General features: G+C 41.4%; 1 protein-coding gene across 2 annotated transcripts in view; it reads right to left on the reverse strand.

The window, feature by feature from the left end:
• Positions 1 to 7: 7 nt before the first annotated feature.
• The window catches only part of MX1 (MX dynamin like GTPase 1), a 42,194-nt gene continuing 17,378 nt past the window's right edge, over positions 8 to 24,823 (reverse strand). For both annotated transcript variants that reach the window (XM_006033588.2, XM_014524645.2), the window contains exons 5-15: positions 23,859 to 23,996; positions 20,913 to 21,067; positions 17,955 to 18,093; positions 15,408 to 15,606; positions 12,459 to 12,537; positions 11,273 to 11,395; positions 9,607 to 9,748; positions 6,241 to 6,399; positions 5,781 to 5,857; positions 3,933 to 4,193; positions 8 to 2,904 (exon numbers count right to left, since the gene is read on the reverse strand). In XM_006033588.2, the coding sequence (XP_006033650.1) occupies positions 2,671 to 2,904; positions 3,933 to 4,193; positions 5,781 to 5,857; positions 6,241 to 6,399; positions 9,607 to 9,748; positions 11,273 to 11,395; positions 12,459 to 12,537; positions 15,408 to 15,606; positions 17,955 to 18,093; positions 20,913 to 21,067; positions 23,859 to 23,996 (1,706 nt within the window). In that variant the 3' untranslated portion in view covers positions 8 to 2,670. The remainder of the gene's footprint in view (positions 2,905 to 3,932; positions 4,194 to 5,780; positions 5,858 to 6,240; positions 6,400 to 9,606; positions 9,749 to 11,272; positions 11,396 to 12,458; positions 12,538 to 15,407; positions 15,607 to 17,954; positions 18,094 to 20,912; positions 21,068 to 23,858; positions 23,997 to 24,823) is intronic.

Raw genomic sequence — 24,823 nt, forward strand, 5'->3', positions numbered from 1 at the left:
CTTTCAAGAACAATCCTAAGTAACATTTGGTTACCTTGGATGTCTAACTACTGTATTTAGTTTTTGCGAGTGATTTTTTTTTTTTTTTTTTTTTCCCCCCTTCCCCTGCACTCCTTCTCTAGTCCTTACTTTTTTACTTTGAAAGTAATGCAAAAGTTTGCACCCTCAGTTCTGTGCTGGTTACAGTGACTGACTGGTTTAGTCTGTGAAGTAAAATTCTCGCAACAAGCACCGTCTTCCTTTGACACGGGAGACGATAAAATGTTGCTCTGGCAGTTCCTCCCTGAAATGTCCCTCATTTTCTGGCATCTGGGCTAGAAAATCATTCATTTTTATAATCATAAATGTAATCACCTTGTAACTTCACTCTTTTATTTAAAAAAAAAAAGTTGGAATTTAAAGCAAGTGTCAAGCCACCTGGCTTATAAGATGTTTAATATAAATATGATGTGAATGTGAATCTTTGGGCTGCTGGCTGGCTAGAGATTTGAAATGATGAGTGCCCCTTGTAGGGTATAAGGGAAACTATTTCACACACTGGAGAGCAGAGGCACAGAAAATGTCTTGGTACTGTGCTCAGGTAGCTGAAAATCCTCAGGACTTTGGGTGATGCACTCAGCTGGACTGATCTTGCTTTGGATCAGCCTTGCTCAGTAATGTGTGTCCCTGTCCTTCACTCCTGCCTAATGTTGTGCTACTCCGGTTGTGGTTTTTGCTTGACACACAAGAGAAATATTTAAAGTAGCCTTTAAAAGCCAGGCTGCCTACATAAGCTGCTGGGAACAGTTCTTCTGACTTGTAGCAGGACAGTGTACTGAGCAGCATATTCAGGTTTATGTACTGGAAGCCACTAACTGATTGACCCTTGAGAACTCTGTCCTTTTGAGAGGGGCAAAGAACAAAGCTTTGCTTTGAGGCTGTATCGCATGCAGTGCATCACAAGGATAACAAATGTAGATGCAGAAAACTGGTAAAATGTGGAAGTCAGATATGAGAAAATGCTGTTCCCAAGTTTACACGTGACTACCTCAGTGTTTAAATAATCTGGCTTTTATTTTCTTATACAGACGTGTAAAGAACTTTCTGTATATTTTAGCAGGAGACCAATAACCTAATGGTATTTTTAAATATATATATATTTATATATATTACAGGAGTAGGAAATGCTGTAGCTATAAATGTGACATGGCTGCAGTCATCAGAAGTTCAGTACTTCTAATGACTGCATCAGAAGTACTGAAATTCAGTATGCTGCTTCAATCTGCTCTCCACTTCTAGTGGACAAAAATGAGCTTGCTTGCTCCTGTTGAACTGTACCTTGTAACTGCCCACATTTTAGAGAGAATCTGTTGACTCAGAGTGCCACCTGATGAGGCAATCTTTTTAAAATCCTATAACTTATCGGAAGGAAAAGCCATAATTAATTACTTTCTCTAGGAATGAAATTGAAGTGGAATGACTTTTTTTACAATGACAAGTAATCTTGGTACAAATTTATTTTGCACATATGTAATTTAACTAATAAATGATGATTTACAAATTTTATATTGTAGACCTTTTACTTCTGTCTTTGGTAATGCTTGTTTATTCTTCCTGGCTCTATTTAGGCATTTACCTGATAAAATGCACAGGATGGGGGTGAAGAGGGTCATGTGGAACCTTTGTTGTTTTGACTTAAACTTTTTGTTGGTCCTTAAACTCAGTTGTGGCCTGACTTCTGGTAGGGGGCGCATGCCTTCTTTCACTGTCCCACCCTACGCACATTTGATTTGTAATATAATCAAACAAATTCCAGAAAAGCATCAGATAAGTGTAACCTGCTTCCATGATTGAGGGACAGGGGGATGGGATTTGAAAGGTTTCTGCTCGTGTCCCAGTGCAAGGCTGTCAAGGTATATTAGATTGCCTTTATTCATTGATTTAGCCAAGTGGGACCCCCTGCTTAACTTGATGGCAGGTCTTTGGAAAGCTACATCCTGCTCACCTCCAAAGTGTCAGGGAATATTTTAGGCATCAAAAGGCAAACTCCTATTAATTTCAGGGGAAATAAGGTGGCGCACAGCTGCTGCTACTTGCTTGTAGCAGGCATTTAACCAGTTCTCTTGTCTGTACACAGATAGGACCTGGTTGATAACAGTAATTAGCACTTTCCCACCCCATTCCCAACCTCTTAGCTCTTGTCTTCCAAGCTGATACAGTTGACATTACTGCCATCCTGAATGACTCCTCTCTCATACTGATGAGATGAATGTTTGGGCGGTAATATGATCCCACAACAGTGACGTTACTAGTGTGTACAAGAGTTTGATCTACAGAAATTAAACTATAGGTATCTTATCTACTGAAATGTTGGGTGTTTTACATATGAAAGCTCCTGCCCTCACTGGTTTTCTAGTGATACTTGGAAACAAATTTAAATCAGAAATGCAAGTTTAAGTAACTTATACTCCAAAATTTACGCTCATCTGCTTATGATCCATTTTATATAAGCATTCCTTTAAGTTAATTATGCAAATTAAGTCTCAGGTAAGCAATTATTTATTTCAGCTATTGGTCTGTTTTGAAAAAAGGCCACTATAGACAGATAAGCAATTCCACAAGGATAAACTGCTGCAGATTCTTTCAAGAAGAATTAATGGTGTTGAGACCCCGGCATTTAAAATGCAACTGCTACAGAACAGAGTATTTTAGTAGGTGTTGATGAGCTTTTTTAAGACGATTAATCCGTTCACTCAGAAAATTCCTTTGGTCAGCTGCCTCTTTCCGCTCCTCAAGTAAGAAACCTAATTGTGCTTTCTCTTGTAAGAGCTGCATCATTGCATTCTGTAGGTTATCTCCGTAGTCCTGAAGGATGAAGGACTGGATGATCAGAGGAATTTGGCTGGAAAGACGATTACCTGCTCCCTGAAAGAAGATGGTTGAGAGATTTATAGTTTGCAAAGAGGAGAGGGAGGGAATCTATAGTTGGTAGGAAGCATCAAAACACACTCTACCAATTGTACATCAAGTTACTTTCCTTTGTGAATTAGTCTGGAAGAGACAGAGAAACCCCAGATCTAACTTTTAAATTCAATGAGACTTGCTGGTAAATCTTACATGGTTATGGATATTGGGCACCTCAAAGTTTAGCTGGCAGCTGAGTAGGTGTTTTGAGAATCTAAATTTTAGGCTTTTAGGTACCTTATGTGACCAGTAGGTGCTTAAGTCCTTTGCACTGTTTAGTCCTGGCATGAGGAACTCTACATGGTTTTGACAATGGTTTTGTGTGGGCAAAAGGAAGTGCATCAATTCTTAGCTCCCCTGAAGTGACTGACAGAATTCTGACAAAGCAATACTAGCTGTGTGAGCAACAGAAGACTTTTGCCAGGAACTGCTACAGAATTCTTGTAGCTAGGCCCATGCTTTCTGCTGGTTGCTGCAGTCCTTGAATAGCTAAAAGGTGCTTTCCAGCATGTACTGCACACCATGGAGGTGAGGTGCTCCTGACAGCTGTACTATGGTGTCTGCTGTCTGCCAGCAGAAGGCTTATAATCTAGAGGAGCCATTAGATGCCTAAGTCCCATTTTCAAAAGAGACAGCCACCTTGGAGATCAAGTCTCATTAAAAGTGAAAGGGTCTTTGTCTGAGTGACTTAACTGTTCAATACCCTGGGGTTCAAGCTTCCTTGGCAGTCAAAGATGTCTCTTACTGTTGAAAGCACAGCTTGCGTACCTTGATAAAGTTACTCTTAATACTCACAGTTTTGAGCCCTCTAGCAGGCATGTAACAGCTCTTCACCTACTGGCTGCTCTGTTGGTATTTAATTAAGTGCAGTTTAATTGCTGATAAAATAACCACTCATGCCATTGATTATAATGAGTCTATATTAATAAGGCAGGCTAGGGGACTTGGAATGCCATAGAAACTAGTCTTCTAGCAATCCATACACTCACATTGAAATATGCCTCCAGGTGATACGCCATTTCCTTGACAGAATTTTGGTTATGAAGTAGAGTGGTTCCAAAATTGAACTTGTTGAATTTGGACATCGTAGTTTTGCCTGTTGCCTGCTCAGCTGTTTCTTCTCTGGTAGATTTTAAATCTTCACTGTAAACGTTGTCCTGGCAGTAAACCATCTGCTCCATTTTAAACTGGGTTCGTATCATTGTTTCAGCAGCTTCTGCTTGTTTCTCTCTAATGTCTTCAATTCTGTTCTGTGAAGAAAGATTGGAAGAAGAAAGCTCTCAGAATTCACTAAGAGACAACTTTAGAGCCAGCCCTGTGTGAGCACGAACATTCAACATGATATCTGAGTCTTTGTCAATCATAGTGCTTAACCATTTTATATTGGGCACCAAGGCTACATCCAGATGAGCGCAGCCATGTGCTAGGTGGGGGAAACAAATGTCCATGCTCATCTTGCTGCGGCTACAAGGGTCAGAATTTGGCTCCTTCTCAGTGACTGTAAGAGGTCAGTGTCCTGTTGTCAGATCAAATGTGTAGACAGGGAGAGCCAAATGTCTGGTGTTTGAATTTCCAGAGGGCTAGGCACTCCAGGAGAGTAGGATGTGCAAAAGAACAGGGGCCACTGAAGGCAACATGCAGCAAGTTGTCTTGCAACAGCAGTTCTCAACATTTTAGACTCAAGGCACCCCTTGAAAAATGTTGTAGTTTTCACTTGTTTGTTTTCTACTACAGAAAATAATAGAGTAAATCTTCTGTTGCAAAGAACTCAAAGACCACAAGAGGACAGAATAGTTTTAACACTATGGCTTCTTATTTGGAACCTCTGGGTTTATCTTTTGAATCCTATTTGCACACCTAACAGTGCTAACATTGTGTTGCATCTCAAGGCACGTCCGGTGGGTTGGGGGGGGTACCATGATACCCTCATTTCAAACTATTGTTTTGCAACATGTAGTGACTTCTAATGCTGTTTACAGCCTGCACACTGGGAGCATTTTGACTATGTTTCTCCTCCATAGATGAATATGCCTGTACAGAATTTTTTTTCTTTTGTGCTGTCTCCAAAATCTGTTCTTCCCTCTAGTTCCAGCCAGCCAGCCTTTATGCAAGCTCTGATCATTTAGTGACCTAGCCATAACAATTTCCCTTTTCTGGCCTTCCTGGTACCTCACCTCACCCTTCTAACTGACCCAAAACTCATTTTTTCTATTGAGATGCAATGTAATACAATCATCCTTTTTCACAATCCAATTCTGATTTGTTCTCACTTTCAAGGCTTTCCACAACTAACTTTTGTTTCATCTTCTCCCCCCTTATTGGTTACTGTCCTTCCCAATCATCTCTCTAAACATTTTCACTCAACCAAAGCCACTCACTTAACTGTGGCCTAAATGACACTGCAGTAAGATTTGAGGATGCTCCTCACTTCTGAAAATTAAGCTGTAAGAGTCTATCTTTTATATTTGTCTCTGGGCCTTTTTCTCAATCAGTTCTATGAAAAAAATCCCCTTCCTAATTGAGAGATGGTGTGAAAGCACTGGTGTCATACACATTTAATAAATACAGTGCAGCCCGTTCAAGTAGGAAATGGTGTTTAACAGCAAATGAAATGTTACAGAAAACTATTGCACACATTCATTACTCTTATATGTAAGCATTGCCAGCTATTTTTAGTTTGTAACTTCACTGTTTAGTGTCTTCACAAAAATAATGTCCGTAGTTGTACAAGGAAGAAAAGCAAGTAGGGGTGAAGAAGTAAATACAGTCCTATATACTATTTATTATGCCACTCAGTATTGCTTTTGCCTTTTATAAAGTTACGTATGGCGTCTCACCTTGGCAGCTCTGTTAAGATTGTAAAAATCATCAAAATGAGCTTTGGCAACAACCGTAAAATGCTGTCGGACGATTTCTGGGAAGAAAAAGGAGAAATGAGCAGCAATGTAAATGTGATTCGTAGCTGTTGATAGCAAAAGGTTCATGAAAACTAGTCATTCTCCATATTTATCCAAAAGGATGCTGCCAGGCAGCTATGCATATGTAGTATGCTTTTAATTTCACCAGGCTGTGTCATTGCTTTCATTTTCTCATGATGGTTATTAGTTTCTACCTTTTTAAGAAATCATTTCAGTTTTGGAGGTAGCATTGTTAAAGTTTGAAGGTCACGCACAGATATCTGAGGTCTCAGCAAAGGGAAATTCGTTTGTTACGTATTAATTTTCACTCCCTAAAGTATCCAGTGTACAATTCTTGCTACAGTCAGAACATAGGACAAATTTAGTAAAAGAAGCTCACCAATCACTGTCTTCAATACATCAACAGCTGGTTCTTCTAGTTCCTTGATTTGCTGTTTGACAATGTCCTCAAATGTCTTGTAATTGACAAAACCAGGAAGCTCTCTTCCACGGTACTGACTTTCAAATCTCCATACTTCATGATGTATAATTTTTTGAACTAAAACATTAAAAGTAATTCTATTTTTAGTACACCAAATCAACTAATTTTATAAAGAAAGCTACAAATTTGGGAAAGAAACTTAGTTATTTGTTCTGAAGATGCCCTTGATTAGAGAAACCTATTATACAATTGGTCATTCATGCATGTTCATTCCTGTGATCCTGAGCCCAAACTATGCTATTTCTACTTATATGGATGAGCCATTTCACCCACAGAAAAGGACACAGTGGAAACAGGAACAATTAGAATACTCATCTGTTATATCTCAATAGCCTTTCAAAAGTGCCCCATTAGGTGATGCTACAGGTAAAAATGAAAGCTTTTTGTGATTAGTTTTCTTGGTAAATTCTACCAGCACTATTTGTAAAACTTTAAGTGTAGAGAAACTTACCTTGCTAACTAATAGGCATGAGAGACTATACTTGGTGTGACTTATAGATTCATAGGGCACTTCTATATGTTGCCCTGTGGTGACACTGTTACTGCACTGTGCTTTAGTACTTTCTTTTGGAAGTACTGGAAGCCAGTGGAGCAGGGGAGGGGGTGGCAAGCACTCGGCAGCAGCAGAGCCAGCGGCACATGGTGGCTGCAGCAGGGCCTGTATGGCACTGTTTGTGGGGCCTCCCAAAGCACGGGGCCCAGGATGGTCGCCCTAATTCACCCCCTCCTAGGGATGGCCCTGCATCTGGTACACCCCCTGCTCAAAGAAGGACCATCCCCAACTAGATCCTTCCAGCCCAGGCTTTGCTGAGCTGGGCCTTTAAAAATCTCCAAGATGGAGATGCCACCACCGCTCTAGGTAACCCATTCCAGTGCTTCACCACTCTCCTAGTGAGAGAGGTTTTCCTAATATCTAAACTAAACTTCCCTTGCTGCAACTTGAGACCATTGCTCCTTGTTCTGTCATCTGCCACCACCAAGAAGAGTCTAGCTCCATCCTCTTTGGAACCCCCTTCAGGTAGTTAAAGGCTACTATCCCCTCACACTCTGCCCTTCTGCAGACTAAATGAGCCTGGTTCTCTCAAAAGTTGCATGCCCCAGCCCTCTAACCATTTTTGTTGTCCTTTGCTGAACTTTACCCAACTTGTCCACATCCTTTCTATAGTGGGGGCCCAAAATTGGACACAGCACTCCAGATGTGGCCTCACCAGTGCAGAATAGAGGGGCATAATTACATCTCTCAATTTGATGGCAATGCTCCTATTAACGCAGCCCAGTTTGCCGTTAGCTTTCTTGTCAACATGGGCACACTCGACTCATATCCAGCTTATTACCCACTGTAACCCCCAGGTCCTTTTCTGCAGAGCTGCTGCTTAGCCAGTGATCCACAGCCTGTAGCAGTGCATGGGATTGTTTTGTTCTAAGTGCAGGTTTACACTTGTCTTTTTGAACCTCATGAGACGTCCATGGCCCAATCCTCCAATTTATTTAGGTCACTCTGAAACCCAGCCCTACCCTCCAGCATGGGCATGTCTACATGTGGACACTATGTTGCCATACCAACATGCTATGGTGACATAGCATCCACGGGCAAAAACTGTGATGCCACAGGTATGTTGCTGTAGTGACATGCTCCCTCAGTACAGCATGTCACTACAGGGATGTAGCAGCTAAAACTAGCTGTGCGGTGTGCACAGCACTGTACAGGCTGTTATTGCACCATCACTTAGTATTTCCAAAAGGAAGTACTAAATGACAGACAAAAAGCAATGGTGCCATAGGGGCATGTGTAGCTGCACCCTTTATCTACTGCTCCCCCCAGTTTGGTGCCATCTGCGAACTTGTTCATCCCATCTTCCACATCGTTAATGAAGATATTGAACAAAACCAGCTCCAGGACCAACTACTCTACTGTACTAATTGTAAACTGACGTGAGTTACACCAGTTAAGAAGACAGACATGCAAGCTATCCTGGGGTAGCTTGCAAAGTAAGCAGCTATTATAGTAGTTTGGCCATGCAAGCTTACTGGAACAGCCAATTAAGTAAGTAATAGCCCATTTGTTTTTTAGGAAAAGACTAGACCAGAAAGGGAATTTCCACCCCAATTCTTTCATGGGTAGTTCTCCACCAGACGAGCAGAAGTTAGCCCACTTAAGGATTTGCATTATCTGTCTTCTATCTTATGAGACATTATTATATTTGTTTGCTATTTCTATTATTTACATCCAGCTCTTTCAGGATGCAGTGCAGCTATAACTATGAGATGAACTCACACTGCAGTGACTTAAATTTTATAAACAGTGGCTGCATCTACATGAGATAATTACTGCACAGTAGCTTATTAGTACTGCTCAGCAGCATCCTATGGCACAAACCATGATGCTGCAAGGTTACTGCACAGCACCACCAGGAAGCTGTATTAGGATGCTACTGCACAGTCATTTTGTACTTAGTTATGTGAGTACTAAATGGCTGCACAGTAACAACTGTGCAGTCAGCATCTTGTATAGATGCAGCCACTGATATCTGTCTCAGACAAGGTGCTTTTTATTCATAAATCTCCAACCACAAAACCAAAGAAGTTGTAAGTGTAGTTGTTACAAACAATTATGCACATCACATGTGCATGGACCTTCACTGACTGGGAATGGGAACAGGGCTAAACAACAATGCAAAGAAACTACAGTTTTTTACTTCTAGCCTTCCATTTCCTTCTGTTTTGTGTGTGGGTGTGCAATATTTCTTCCTGTTCCATGTTTCCAATTATCATACTCCCCAACTGAATTCAAAGTAGTTGGTTCTGGGTATCTGATGGAAAAAAGTCAACGGGATATGCCCATTTCTAACTTTACTTATTCCCCTTCCCATGGGAATGCATCTGGTCTAAACTGTGTAGATTTGATTTCAGTCTGCAGTTAGGCTGAGTTCTCTGTAAGAATGGATATTCATTTAGTGAGTTTTATAACTCATAAATTGGTATTCCCAAATTTGAAACCATGGGAAAACCTTCTTTAGCATAACTATTCAGACAAGGAGTATGGTCTTGGATGGTGTACATTTCCAGTGGGTTTCCACCAGCTCCACTGCAGTCTTTGTGACAGTTTGCACTACCTGGAAGTCTTCCCCCAGGCAAGTTATACTTCACAGCATAGTAAACACATTACTTAACTTCAATAAATGTTAATCTCTATTAACATGTCAGTTCAAATAAGTGCAACTGACCATTTCAGAGCATCTTCATTGGCCATTCTTCTTTACTTACTCTTCACTGAACTCTCATCAAGTGCTTTCCCCCATTTTTGAAACTCCTTGCGGACTTTTGTAAACAGTCTGCTTTCATTTCCAGACACCTTTTCTTCTCCGTGCACTGAATTCACAATGTCTTGATTGAAGAATTTGATTTTCTATAATGAAAGAAAACCTTGAAAAATTATTACACTTTCATAACAGGTCCAATTTATGTAAGTATGTATTACTTTTGAAGCTAATTTAATTTGAAGCATGGTCAATCTCTGAAAAGTTCAGAATTATTTTCTTTTTGTGGCTTTTAAGTCTTGCTATTTCTGCAAAGCCAGAACAGGGAAGAAAGAATGAATTTGATTCTATTCTTTTTATGGGCCAGAATAACTTACTAAATTCTACTCAGCTAAATACATGCAAAGCCAATGAACATAGGTGTAGCTGGCATTTAAGATTATTAAATACAAAAGTTCAGCTTTAAGAGGATAGCTGGAGTAGGGACTAGATGATACCTCATCTCTGGCATAGTCCTTGGTGCACCGTGCTGGGTGAGATGTGAGCTCAAATCCAGGGGACAGCAGACTAGAACCTGGGTCTCTTATTTCCAAGCCAAGTGCTCTCCATTTTGCCTAACTACAATTTTGGAATTTATGCTCAAATAAATACGTCTAGAACTGGGTAGCTGCCCAGCCAGAGCATAGCCTTCTGAGCATGCTCAACAGCAACATGTCTGCTTGAACATCCCCCCCGCACCGCAGGCTCACAAACGATACATGTCAAAAACATCTCTTACCCAGCTGGGTAAATGCCATTTGGGGATATAGTGAAATAGGATTCTGCCCCCAGTGTCCTGATTTTTATGGAAGTGGGCAGAGAATGCATTTTAAAGGTATTTAGGCACCTATCTTTGAATCATTAAAAAAGCCACTTCCTTTGACTCCAGTGGAAGTTAAAGGTCTAAATGCATTAAAAATTATATAGTCCTGAGGGCCTAGCAATTTTGAAAGCCGGCCTACTTTATTTGGATGTCCAAGTGTGGCTTGCCACATGCATTTGAATTTTGAAAATCTATGGTCATTAATTTTTAAAGCATATACTGCTTGTGACAACCCTTGAGTCTGAAGTGGCCTAGTTTTCTTCATAAACAGCAAGAAGAATAGCAGTCAGGTCAATATATTAATACATCAATATATTAATTAAAGTTTTATTTAAGCATATTCATATCCTCTTCCCCCTTACGTGCTTTACTGTGAAACTTAGGTAACCCAAAACTTTGGTTCTCTCAGGAACTCACTATTAGCCATTCATCACAGGAGGACACACAATATAGACCAGAAAGAACTAGACAGAAGGCACTGGCTCAAGGTGGACACCATGAGCAAAATGCACAAATGCTTAATTCATAAAAATGAGCATAAGACTATAAGAAATGCCATCCTGGGTCAGACCACAAGCCCATATCCAGGCAAGTATCTTTATCGCTCAGTGGCAGAGAGTAAATGCTTGTGCACATCCCACATCCTGGGATGCTTTTAATCTTACAAGTGTTGTAAGCAGTGAAAACCTGCCAAAGCTTTAATATCAGAAATTATTTTGTTCTCCTTTAAAGTTCATGATTTTGACAAGATAAGATTTCTTAATTCAGTTCTCTTTGTTCCATTTTAAAATCAAGTGATGTTTATACTCACATCTATAAGGAAAAACAGTTTCTCGCCATCTGTTCTGGGTGTGCCTTTGCCGTATTTGCGTAACTCTTGAGATGCTTTTTGGAGTTCTTCACTTATTTGATCCTCTAATCTGGGGATAGTTTTCTTGAGGGAGGAAGAAAAAACAAAACCCACATGAACAGATTGGACAAGTTCAATTTTTGAAAGAAATAAAAAAATTTTGGGTATCACAGAGGGTTGTTCTTTAAATTCAAGAATGCTCTGTACCCTGTATCTTTTCTTTTAAGTACAGAAAGAGCCGAGCTCAAAAAGGGGAAGGTTTAAATCTGCTTGTCAGTGATTCTTTCCTCAATCTTAAATTTAAAAAAAAATTACCCTGCAAGGTCGCTACAATATCTGTTTTTGAGAACCAGTGCACCTTAGCTGCCAGTTCCTTATTTTTGACACAAATTTTAGAAATGTAATGAGTAACCCCAAATTTTAAAAAAAGGTTCTTTTTTACTTAAGAAACAAGGCTCTCACGAGTCAGCAATGATAATGATATTTGCTATCTTCTATAGCACTTTTCATCCATGCATCTTAAGTGCTCTTTACAAAGAAATTCAAATCCCTCATTTTAAAGTTTGTACAAAACTAGAGCTGGCAGGGACATCATAGGAAAGTTGAATCTCAGGGAGATGCAGGCCATGTCTACACCAACGTAGTGGCATGCACCAGCTGGCCCTTTCTGAGCATGCTGTCACATGCACAATCCAGATTTGCAAGTCTACCAGTGAAGACACTATCCCTACAGCTGTTCTCACAACCTGAGACTGGTGTGCTTGAGAATGGCCACTGGAGACGACCCCAGAGCAGCCAGACAGCCCTAGTGTAGCCCAGGGCTGTCCACCTAGCAGCCTATTAGGGGTTAATGTACAGTCCTTAGGCTGTCACCCAGCCATTGTTCCCACTTTAAACTCCAGGTGCTGTTGCAGCTGACTTCTATAGCCTCCCCTTCTCTCCTCTGACTTTTTTGCTTCCTGCTCTCACCCCAGAGACAGAAAGGCACAACCAATGGTACTGGGAGAGCTCACAGCACAGTGCAGCTAGGAATCTGCAGCTGGGGAGCTGAGGTGGGGATACTGGTCTCCAAAACTGCAGGATCAAGTCCTGTTTTTAGGTTCTTTACATCAGTAACAGCTCAGGCAAAGCTTCTCTGTTAGCTTACATAAATGTGAAGCACAAGTTCTGCTGTAAGTTTTTCTGCCAAAAGAGGAATCGTGGCCTTTCTTTCATCCAAAAGGACACTGAAAGAGAATTAAAAAAAATGAAAATAGAAAGCTTTCATTTGCAGAGAATGGAACAATGTTGGGGGTTGTTTGTTTTTTGGGATTTTTTTGCCATTCTTTTTTGTATTTCTCTCAAACACAAGACAGGTAACAGCAGACTCTCTTGATCAAGCTGGGGAATACTACAAAAATGTAGCAGTAGCCTTATGATTTCCTTACAAAACTGCTTTTGCACAAAATTATTTTTGGAACTCTGAGCTATTTGCTGAACAAGGAAGACACATAAAAGAATGTTAGCATCCATCCATCCCTGCCTGAAATATGCACAGGGACGCACTGAGAACATCAGGCATTTATACACGTGCTCCAGGAGCGTGCGGGGGAGGGTAGTGGAGGCTTTAGAGTGGGTTCGAGAGCCTCTCTAATGAAAGTGCCTGGACCATCACATGTATCAGCATCCCTACGCTGAAAGAGGCTGGCAGGGGTGCTTTAACTAAAGCTCGTTTGACAAGCTTTAAAGATTCTCTGCCACCATTTTTCAGCATGGGGGCACTGATGCACATGACACTGGAGTCTGCTGGAGTGTGGTAATTGCCACCCTTCAGCAGACTCGATTAATTGCGTCTGTTCCAACATACTGTAATGACAACACATCAGAGGAGCCTTGCTGCACGTGTATAGGCGCCCACTGGGATTCCTAACCAAAACATTTTGCACAGCTCATGCATTTCATCCTCACTCTCAACAATTCTACCTTCAATAACTGAAGCATCCTCAAACTATGGTGGTGAGAAATTCACCACCAAATCTTTATTATACCTACAATACAAAGATGACATCATCACCTGGACTGAATACCTGAAGTCACTTACTGATGCTATACAACTTCAACAATTAACATCCTGCCTTTCGAATTCTCTCTAGAATATTTTCACACTAACATCAGTTCAACGACACTACCATACCATTATCCACATCCAGACTGGCACCCTAACAAACAACTATATACAAAAAAACCACCCCTTATGAATTGTCACACTTCCACAAGGTCAGCAATCATCCCAAACACACCAAGAAAGCTGTCATTTATTGCCAGGCCCTCAGATATTACTCCATTTACTCTGAAAATACTTTCAACATGCACCTCACCAACTAAGAGAATCATTCACCCAACAAAAACAATCCACGAGTGAAACAAAACACATCTTTCAACAAACCCCCTCAGTACCATGCACAAAACTAATATGATAGAGAAAGAAAACCCCCACTGATGGTCATACCTGGCTGTCAGATACCATTCCACGTTGAAACCTATAAAGAACAGAACTAAGAAATTATAATCTATTGATGAAGAAAATGATACCTTGAGGGAAATATTCTCAACTTCTCCCCCTGACTTTCAAATCAGTCCCTAACTTCACCAAATTCCCCATGAGAAGCAAGCTCTCTGCTTATCAGCAACCAGCAAGCAGAGCAAGACCCTGCCTAAACAACAAATGCATGACCTGCCAAGTTAAAGGCGTGTAGGTTGTAGCTATGTTGGTCTAAGGACACAGGCAGACAAAGTTCCTTGGGTGAATCTGATTATCTTTTATTAGACCAACCCAAATAGTTGGAAATAATTATTAAGCAAGCTTTCGGGTTCAAAAACCCTTTGCCAGGCTAAGAAAGTTTCAGCAGTTGGTGTGTGCTCTTCCTGGATGGAAGTGTGCCCATCCAGGAAGAGCGCACACCAACTGCTGAAACCTCCTCAGCCTGACAAAGGGTTTTTGAACCCGAAAGCTTGCTTAATAATTATTTTCCAACTATTTGGGTTGGTCTAATTTTTAGAGCCCCGAGGTGCTGTGATGGGAAATGAAAGTAAACACTGTACTTTCGTTTGGTGGGGGTGATGTGATACTACTTCCTGTGAGGTCTTTGAATATGGCTCGCCGGCCCACTGGGTGATAAAAAGTTCATGATCCGGCCCCACATTCAAAAAGGTTGGACACCCTTGGTCTAAGCTGTGTAGATTGAACCAATAAGTAAGTGAACAGACATTCACTTCTGATTCCAGAAATGCAGCCCATGGCTGCAGTGGCCCAGGCCAGAAGCCAGGGAGATGGTGGTGGGGGCACTAGAGCATGACTCCCAGCTGGGCTGGAGCAGACAGCTTGGGCCAAGGCTACCCCACCCATCCTACAAGCAGGGTTTGCAGGAGAGGTGCAAGGCATCCTGGGATGCAGGGGGACTATGAGTTAACTTGAATCTGGAGGGGATCGGGGAGAGAAGTTCAATAAACTGATTTAATTAAGTCTGATACATCCATCCAGGTTTATCTTAAACTGATTCTGGCCACTTTGAAAGTGGTTTATGTGCACTGAACTTCTGTTGTGTTACATAGTTGAACCAGTTTCCAAACACTTACACTGGTTTATGCGTAATTTCTGTCCCTAGCCTTGATGTATCAATTGCCATACAGTTGTCTTACATGGAGCACACTATTCTCTGGGCATCACTCATAATTCGCCTACAAGTTTTGTCATACTTTTCAGTGAATAGGCATGAGTTTTTCATTCAGCACAAGGCTTTAAAGCATCTAACCTAACCTCATTAGAACTACTTAGGTGCTTAAATTTCAGCACTTTCCTTTCTGGTTTAGGGCTTGAATCAAACTTGCATCTCAGAAGTTCTATTTATAAGCAATTATTTGATGTTTAAAGTCTTCTTTGCACATTCAGAAATACTACACAAAAAACAAAAAAACAAAAACAAAACAAAAAAGTAAGTATAATCTTTAGTACAGGTGTAATCTAAGCCCACTGAAGTCAGCAGAAGTCTTTCCAGTAACATAATGAACTTTGCTTGAAAGCTACCCAAAATGTAATGAGCCTTTGCTTGAAAGTTACCTAAAATATTCGTGATCCTGAAAGAATTCTCTCTCTTTTTGGATTGCACAGTCTAGGCTCAGGTTGTTCAGAATGTCTTGTTGTCCACGGCATTTAACCACCATATAACCCTTTTTCAGACGGATGGTGAGATTCCGTACTATATCGACAACAGCCTCCTCAGTCCCTTTGTCCACCAAATCAGGCTTTGTCAAGATCCCTGTGAAGTAATACAATGAGAAGATTGTATGAGTACAAAAATTAAAGAGGAGGACTATCTATTGGGATATTTAATTTTCCAATGCAGGAAAATTCCTTAGCACAAAATTCTAAACTAACTTCTCCATTCTTTTCATGTGTCTGTTTTCATTTTCTAAAATGTTTCCTAATAATGACACTGTAGATTTCTTTTTAGAGTATAAAATGTGAAAAGCAATCAACACCTCCGATTCCTCCCAGACTTGCACACCTTATGGATATTTTAGTAATAGCGAGGCTTTCCCACTATTAACTTTTGAACTTTTCAGTTTTCTAGAAGTTTGCAAGCATTGTTAATGCCAGTGGGTGCATCTACATGGGCTTTTAGCATGTAGCAATAAACTACAGTGCCATTCATGCTGGAGTCAGCTGCTCCTGGGCGCAGTATCTTCGTGTGTGCCCAGAACCACAGCAATTTGAGCTGGGGCAGTCCCAGGAACACATGGCTAGGGACAGACGTTACACATAAACCAGTTTAAGTGATCAGAAACTGATTTAAATCTGTAGCAGAACAGATGTTCAGTGCACATAAACCAGTTGAAAAATGGCTGAAACCAGTTTGAGATAAACCTGGTTGAATGTAGTATCAGACTTAACTGATTTGGCTCAAACCTGTTTATGCGATGTCTGTCCCAGACCCCTTGCTGGTTTAAGATAAACCAAACACCCCCAGCATCCTGGCATGCTCTCTGGACTGGGGGTGGGTCTCTGCTTCACAGCAGGGCTGGACTTTTCCTTCTGCTTCCTGGGCAGAGCTCCTTTGGCAGAGACTTGCAGACACAGCAGGGTCTGTTGGCTTCCCCATGCACCACCCCCCACCACTTAGCTGCTTAAGCAGGGATCGCTTCCTCCCCTCTTCCACAGCATGGCCCATAGCCAGCATATGGTACGCTAGCTAGTGCTGTATAAGATTCCAACAGGAGACTGCAGACAGAGCAGGGTCTGCTGGCTTCCCCCTGCTCTGCCCCCCTTACTGCTCAAGCAGGAATCCCCCCCTTCCCATCTCCCACAGCACGGACCCCAGGTCTACAGATCCTAGGCATGTGGTGTGCTAGATAATGCCAAGAGGTGTCTGTGTGCATCTCTTTTCAATTTCATTGGGACAGGCAGTCAGACAGAACAGGGCTTTTGGAACTTATCAACAGATCACCCCAGTAAGCTGTTTAAGAAAAGTCTGAAGTAATGTGGAGACAGCCTATTATTTTGCTAAGCAGGTGATAAAGACTCTTCAGCTCCAGGCTACCTTGCTCTCCTGTCAGTTTGCTGCAGACAGTCTGACAAGCAGGGAGGGAGATTGAAAAGCTCCATATCATCAACAGATGCATGGGCTTTTAGCATGTAGCAATAAACTACAGTGCCATTCATGCTGGAGTCAGCTGCTCCTGGACACAGTATCTTCATGTGTGCCCAGAACCACACACACGCTTGCCTCAGAGTGCTAGCAAGGGTCTGGGAGCTGACAATTCTCCCACCCCTTGAGCAGCCAGTGGGGAAAAGCCTGGGATGTTGCAGGCAGACCTCCCTAATGAGAAAGTCCTGCTGGGGCCTGGCCATACCCCACTCAGCTCAACTTTGAGCAAGGGAAGGGAGGGCTGCTCTAGTGCTCCCCGGCTTCTAGCCTGAGCCACTGCAGGCATGTGCTTGAATTTCCTCAGTCTAGAGAGAATGTCTGTCCAGTTTCCAATTGGTTCAGGCTAGCCACATTAGACTAACCTGCAAGGGTTAAATCAATTCAGGCTCAGGCTTTTTGAATGTCTGACCTTAACCATGAAGATGCTACACCCAGGAGCAGCTGATCCAGAACAGGGAGCCTGGGGGGTCGGCCCTGGGCTCCAGGTGGTAATGTTCGGCAGTCTCTTGGCTGAGGCACAAGAGTGCTATAGTGTAGGGCTAGTTGGCAGGCAGCCCCCGCGCTGTAGCACCCTCATGCCCCAGCCAACCCTGGTACAGTCTATACATGCATTTGAGCACACGTAAGTACTCTGTCACTGACTAGTACTTATCCCAGGCAGTGCTATCCTACAGCAGAGTTAATTAATTTACTGCACCCTAATATGGCATGTATAGACCGTGACCTTTTTTTGCACAGCTAATTAGTCAAGCCTGCAGTAAAGTGCATATATAGATGTGCCCAGTAGGGCCCAAGATTGAACTATTCTTATTAGTATCCTTCTATCTCTTTGTATGCTGTTTTATATAGCTTATATATTTTTATAACCTATTGTGGGCTTGGACCATGGTGGGAAAAACAATAGAGCTCTATGAAATATAACTTCTTTTCCCAGGTGCATTTTTAAACATACATCTTACCTACAGTTCTCTCTCCAAGAGGGTCCACCTCTTGAGCCATTTTCAGTGCCTCGGTTGTTGCAATATCCACATTACTGGGTACCACCACCAGGTTTATTGTCTCTTGTTTAGTAATGATTTTTTGAATTAGCTTTTTAATCTGCAGTTTAGTGTGGAAAGAAAAAGATGTATTAAGGCTTATGTTATCAAATAGCATGGACCAGTTTCCAGTTAAAGTGAGGTACCTCGACATTATGAAATATTTCATGAAAGTGGCTATAGACATTTCTGCAGATGAATTCAGTCTCTTACCCAAAGATAAAATTTAAATGTTCAAGGTATATGACTGCAGGCATTTTTTCTTTCATTGTTTCAGTGGAGACAGGAGACAAACCTCTTTTACAACCTGGCTAGATTTAAAAGGATCTGCTCTGTGAGACTGTCTGAAAATAGACTAGATCACATACACAATATAGTTGAACAGGGGTAGGAAACCTTTTCCAGTTGTGGGCTAGAATGACCCTCCCTAGATTAAAGGCAGGCAGGAGGCAGGCATTAGGATCCTGCTGTGTCTACCGAATGTCTCCCTGGCTGCTCAGGGAAAGCACCTGCAGCAGATAGGTCTCTTCTGATCTACACAGGGAGAGCTTCCGCAGCTGACATTCATACTCATGGTGGCATAAGGAGAGCACCTACACAAGGTACCCCCTGCTGCTGAAGCTCCATGACTGTGGGCCAGATCCTGGCTGTGGGCCATAGGTTGCCAGCTCCAATATTTGATGATGACAATATTAGTGGCATTTCATTACATCAGTGGCCATGGTGTGGGAAACCCAGATTCTGTTGTCAAAGTGCATGTTAGAATAAAAAAAATGAAGTCAGAATATACTGACACACCAGCAGCAAATTAAATGTAGAGCTACATGATTGGTCTTGATTTGGTATCCATCAAAAGAAAGCAAAGCATTGTTTCTGTGCAGTACAGTAAGATTTGAGAAATAAACTTATGTTGTATTTGGCTGGTTTTGTTTCTCTGTATAAGCCCCCAAATTAACAGGGTTTTTCATGGATTTGGGTGTGTTGCTAAAGGTTTGCACAGATCTACTTTTATTGAATTAAATTAACAGCTTATTTTGAGTTTTGAAACATCTTTCCCATTTCATTTCAATCATATTTTTGTCCTCTTCCTAAGTTAAGATGCTTTCTATCTTTTCTATTTTTTTGTCTAGAAAATATACCCAGTTCAGGACAATATCAAACCAACCATTTGATTGTGATGTTGTCCTACCAATATTTATAGTAATTTTATTATAAAGGAGAATGAGTGCTGCCCTGCATTCTGGCTGGATAAGAAAGACCACTTGGTGCTGTTACAATACTTACCCCAAAACCCCATTCATAAAGATTTACTGATCTTTGTCTGCTCTCATTCCAATTTACTATTTAGATGTTCCTTGGGGGAAGAGACTATATACCATCCTTTAGCTCCTATTCATGCTAAAGTTACATCGAGTTAGCCTTAAGCTTCCAGTCTTCTCACATGCATTACAGAAATTAGCTTCTGTTACCTTATTAAAAAAGGGGGTCTCTCTCACTTCTTTGTGCATTATCCTTTTAACTTCAGAAAATGTTTTAACAGAAATAAAAAAAAACAACAGAAACAGTGAGTCATATTTTGCTCCCATTTATACTACTGTGACTTCACAATGACCCTCTGAAGTCAGATTTTGATCCTTTACTTGATGAAGCACTGAGAAATCATTGAACCAGTAATGGAGCCAAGGGCTATCTGGCTGCTTGGAGCCTGGCAAGCAGCCAGAATGTGGCTTTGGATAGTCATGCTCTGGTTTCTGGCAGTGCACGTTGCTGCCATGGGCACCACGTTGGTTCTTTTAGCAGCAGGTGGGGTTTTTTGGTATCAGGATTGCCTGGTGTAAACCCCCCTGCACAGTGCTGCTAAGCAGCAGTGAATGCTTGCATGTACACCAGGTGATGTTTGCAGCACCTCAGACTGCTTTGAGGTGCTGCAAACCACACTTGTATGTTCATGGGGATGCGCCCAATTTGCCTTTTTTGTTCCACAGCTGAGGATGATAATGTGTATTAATATGCTAGAAAGAGGTTTCCTTAGTTGTGAGCCATCCTTTCACACAATGATCTCTATAGGGCCAGCACATGTTTCCTTTTAGGCCTATAGTTACACACCAGACTTTAGCATAGTGTACCCAAGCTTACTTTAAACCAGCTGGGCTAGGTACCAGAAGCAGGGTAAAAGAGCTCCATACTTTCCAGAGGCATAATTGGCCAGGACTATGGCCTGGACAATCCCACTCTTCTCTTCCCCTTGCACCTTTCAGCTTCTTGGCTCTGGTGGGTCTGGCAGCAGGGAGGGGAAAAGTGATGACAGCACTGCAAGAACAGCAGCTGGAATTCACTGCTGCTAAGAGGAGGTGTCACCTTTTTTTTTTTTTTTGCTGCAGATATGTACACACAGCAGCCAAAAATGTTTGGCATAAAAAAATATGAAGTAACATCTCCTCCACCACAGTAGAACCTACATTCCCCAGCATGACTTTAAATGACCCGTTCCTCCACCACTGCTGACACCGTGACCTTCCTGGTAGGAGCTGGAGCCAAGTGGTACAGAGGGGAACAGGAAGGACAGGTGTCCCGCATTCCATTCTGGCACATCCTGCTCTTGGGCAGTGCTCAGGGATCATGCTCTGCTTACCCACCCATCCTTATGCTACTGATACTGCCATAATTAGACTGCTTGGTATCTGGGGTAGCATGGGCATCTCTACAGTACACTGCTGTGTTCAGTAGCGATCAGAGCATTTCCTTTCTCAGCAACTGTCTTGTGTATTCTCTATCTCTTTCATGATGTTTGTGATGAATTAGCTGTGCCCTATAGCATGGTGTGCATGGGATCTCTACTGTTGCAACTGTTTTCCAGATAGGAAGGTGCAAATGCTTTACCTGTTTTCCAATATCTTCTGGCTGATTCCCCACAGCCACTCTTGTGATCCCTGGTAAGTCAATCAGGGTCAAATCTGGAACATCTTGGGAGCTGATTTCCAGGGAAATTAATTCATGGCTAATACCCACTCCTTCACCAGCCATTGCATCCTGGGCTACAAAGGAAGAAAGAGCACAGCAATGAAAGCAGAGTTCAGAAACTTAGAATTTCAGCTGAGCATAATGGATTTGGAGAACATGAGTTGTTCCCATGTTTCCTTTTACAAAAGCTTTTGGAGGCTAAAAGATCTAAAGATCTACCCATGAAAAATGCTATAGAAATTACTGGGCCATGGTTAATGTCCTTCAGAGGATGTGGGCCTTGATAATCACTGAGAAATGTGCTTTCTGAGAAATCTCCATATACCCAAAGAAGATTGATGGAGGCAGATGATACGATGCAATAGTGAGCTACTGAAATATTTAGTTGTTATACAATTGTTTCCACATTCAACTACGTCTGCAACAATCAAAGGCAGAACCAAGAACAGCATGTAGGAATATCAATTCCCAGGGTTTTACGTTACCTATTAGATCACATTGTCCAAGCTGAACAGGTCAAAGAAATGCATACATACATAACTGGTTTGTTTCTTCTGCCTAACCATATTGTCAGATGATAATGCGAGGATAGTGTTCTATGATATCAAAGTAAATCATGTCTCATAAGAAACTTTTTTTCGCCATGATTTGCTTATTTGACCTGGATGTCATTTACTTGATTACTTTACCACATTTTTAATTAGTTCTTGAAAACCTCAAAGCATGTACAAATAAACCAGAACTGGATAAAGTAATGACCATTAACAATGTATGCAATTATAAAAGCTAAGCCAGTAGGGACAATCAAGCCGTAAGCTTCTGGGGACAAACAGATTATCAGTAGGGCAGGAGAGATGTTTTCCTCGTCCTCCTAGCAACCCATGGGGCTTCAAGGGGAAGCTGGAGAGATCTCTGAGCAATGTTGAGACCAATGGGGACCAACCTTTTTGGCTGGCCTGCCACAAATTAGCCCTGCACCCTTCCTGAATGCCACTCCAGTCCAATGCCACACCCTTACCTGATCTGCTGCTCATCTTTTTGCTCCCTGTTCTGTGCTTCCTGACCAAACTGCTTCTTTGCTTTCTTCTCCCTGTCCTATGTGCCACTGTGTTGCCTGTCCACTTCCTCAATCTTCAGACAGAGGCTTCCCATGCAACCTGTGGCACCCATGATGCAGGTTGACTCCCCATGGCTTAACAGTTACAGTACTTTGCTGTGAAACAGGATACCCTGAGTCAGAGGGCCTGGTACTCAGGTCTCCTGCTCCCTGAGCAAGTGGCTGTAGTGACTAGCTTAGTGGGCTGCAAGGTGGGAGGGCTCCCCTCCTCCAGTCTATTCTGACAGGTACACGTACAAAGTAATCCCTATCTGTTATAAGTGGAAACAGAATCCAAATGGTGCAGAAATGTCAAAAATTGCCACCACACAGTGGCAAGAGTCACTTGGGTGCATAAATATTAAACAGTCTGTAGTATCTTCTATAAGCCAAGCCTCTCATGGAGGCTAAGGGCTCCTTCCATTTCATTATACAAATGGCTTTTACCTTTTCCTGCTTCAGGGAATTCATGAGACTATCCCCAATTTTTCCTCAGACAGAGTTTCTGGGTGCTTCTAATTCTCCCACCAGGCCCCTCATGCCATTGCCTCGTGATGTATGTCCATCTTCACCATTACTCCTTTTTGGGATGCTATGTCATTTATTTTTGCACCATGACAGCATGTTAAGTTCAATGGCCAGGTATAGACATTGCACTTTTATGAGTATAGAAGTAACTGGAAACCGGTCTATGCCCCTAACAGAACAGAAGTCCGGTGCACACAGACTGGTTAAAAATGGTGGGACCCAGTTTAAGATTTGTGTTCCCCACCCCCTCCCAACCAGGGTGAATGCATGTTCTGTTCACTACTGATCTACACTATGCTACTTACAGAAAACCACATTTTGAATGTCTGTACCTAGCCTATAGGGAGGGCAAGTAGGGTTACTCAGAAGCTATTAAGATGTGTTTGAAATATAGACAGACACATGCAGAACTGTTAGAAAATTTGGCATGTTAAAATAATAGCTGGGACTCCATGTGTCCTGCATTTATCCCTTTCAGTTTTTCTTACTTAGTTAAAAAACATGAAGGTCCTGAACTCTCCCTGAAATTTTGGAATTGATCAGATGAGGCATTAAACCATTACTGCATTACAGCCAAACCTCCAGAGAAATGCCATCCAGGTGAGTGCCTACTGTAAGCAGATATGACAAACCCTGATGGAACTTCCCTGAGACCAAGAATGGCAAATATGTCACTTTTATTACTCCATGTTACTATTTCTTATCAATGTAGATGATATATAACATACACTACAATACAGTATTATTTTTCTGCTTTTATTATTTGGCCTCATGTTCTTGGCATTCTTAATGGTTATTATCTGTGTGTAGATTTGGGAAATATTGTTCTGCATATTGAAAGAAGAAAATGATGAAAAGGTGAGAATCTTATAAAAGTCCTGTGGCGTTGTGTGGGGAATTGTTTTTATCATTTACAGGCAACCCCTGCTTAATACTCTTAATTGGTTCCTGAAAAACGGAGCATTAAGTGAAATGAGCGTTAAGTGAAACCAAAAGTATTTGATGACACAAAATGGCAACTGGGAGCATTATAATGAAACTTGCTGAGTGCTACGTGAAATCAGGTATCAATTTAAAATGAGCGTTATAGCGAAATAGCATTAAGCAGGGGTTGCCTGTACTTTTTTATCTGTTTTTCTGGCTTTTTTATTGTAAGCTGCCTTGAGGCTATTTTTGAGAGGGCAATATAGGAATAAAATAAATAAATACAATGGAATCAGAATGGAATAAACTGAACTTACCTTTTCTTATTTCTTTCTCCACCTGTGCAGGATTCTGGAGTATCTCATCTATATCCCGGTAACTAATTTTCCCTTTCCACCCCTGTTCAGGTGTTGTCTTTTTAAGTTTGAGTTCCAAAGGACATCTGGTAACAATGCCTATAACGATTTACAAATTGAGTTAGTCAAATCATTCTTGTTGCTTTTAAGATTTAGAGTTTGCCACAAAATATAATCCCTCTCCAAATACACACAATGCCTAAAGCTTCACAAGTGTTCAAAGTTTGCTTCCTGTGTAACATATGAAATCATATTCTAAACAGTTGCTTTGGCCAGTATAAGTCTCTCAGCAACAACAGTAGCAGCTTTTAAGTTGATTTCACTCCATAAAATCACTTTTGCTTTAACCCTGTGTGCTGCAGTGGCACATGCCTCCCCTCTCCCCAATAACAGTTCAACTTAAGATATGCCAGACCATGGTGAAAACATGAAGAGGGAAAAGTGCAATGGACTTTCTAATTAATTGGTCCAAATTTCAAATCCTCCTCCAGTTGTGATGAAAAAAACCCCTTTTAGTTACAGCCTATGGAAAACTGAATTCAAAGCCATGTCTTCAGACATGTTTGCATAAATGGGAGATATTTAAAAAGCAGATGTTATCAGAAAATGTTTCTGTGTGAGAGACATTACTTTTCACCAAATAGGAGCCAGTCTAAGATTGTGGTGGTTTCTGCAGTTCTTCTAGGAATGTCATTAATACTTTTGCATGTGTAGGTGGGCAGCCTTGTTGGAAGCACTCTGGTTTAAAATCACTGCTGAGCTACAGTATCAGACCCTTTTTATAAACTTCAGGGATCTAAATGAATAATTTTCTCGAACTTAGCACGTTTTTCCCTAAAAAATATTTACTGATGCATGCAAATCTAAGATAATGATAAAACAAAAACTGGATGTGATGTGAAAACATGACAAAACTTAACATCTAT

This window comes from Alligator sinensis, unplaced genomic scaffold, assembly GCF_000455745.1.
Source record: "Alligator sinensis unplaced genomic scaffold, ASM45574v1 scaffold840_1, whole genome shotgun sequence".
In the NCBI taxonomy this organism is placed as follows: Eukaryota; Metazoa; Chordata; order Crocodylia; family Alligatoridae; genus Alligator; species Alligator sinensis.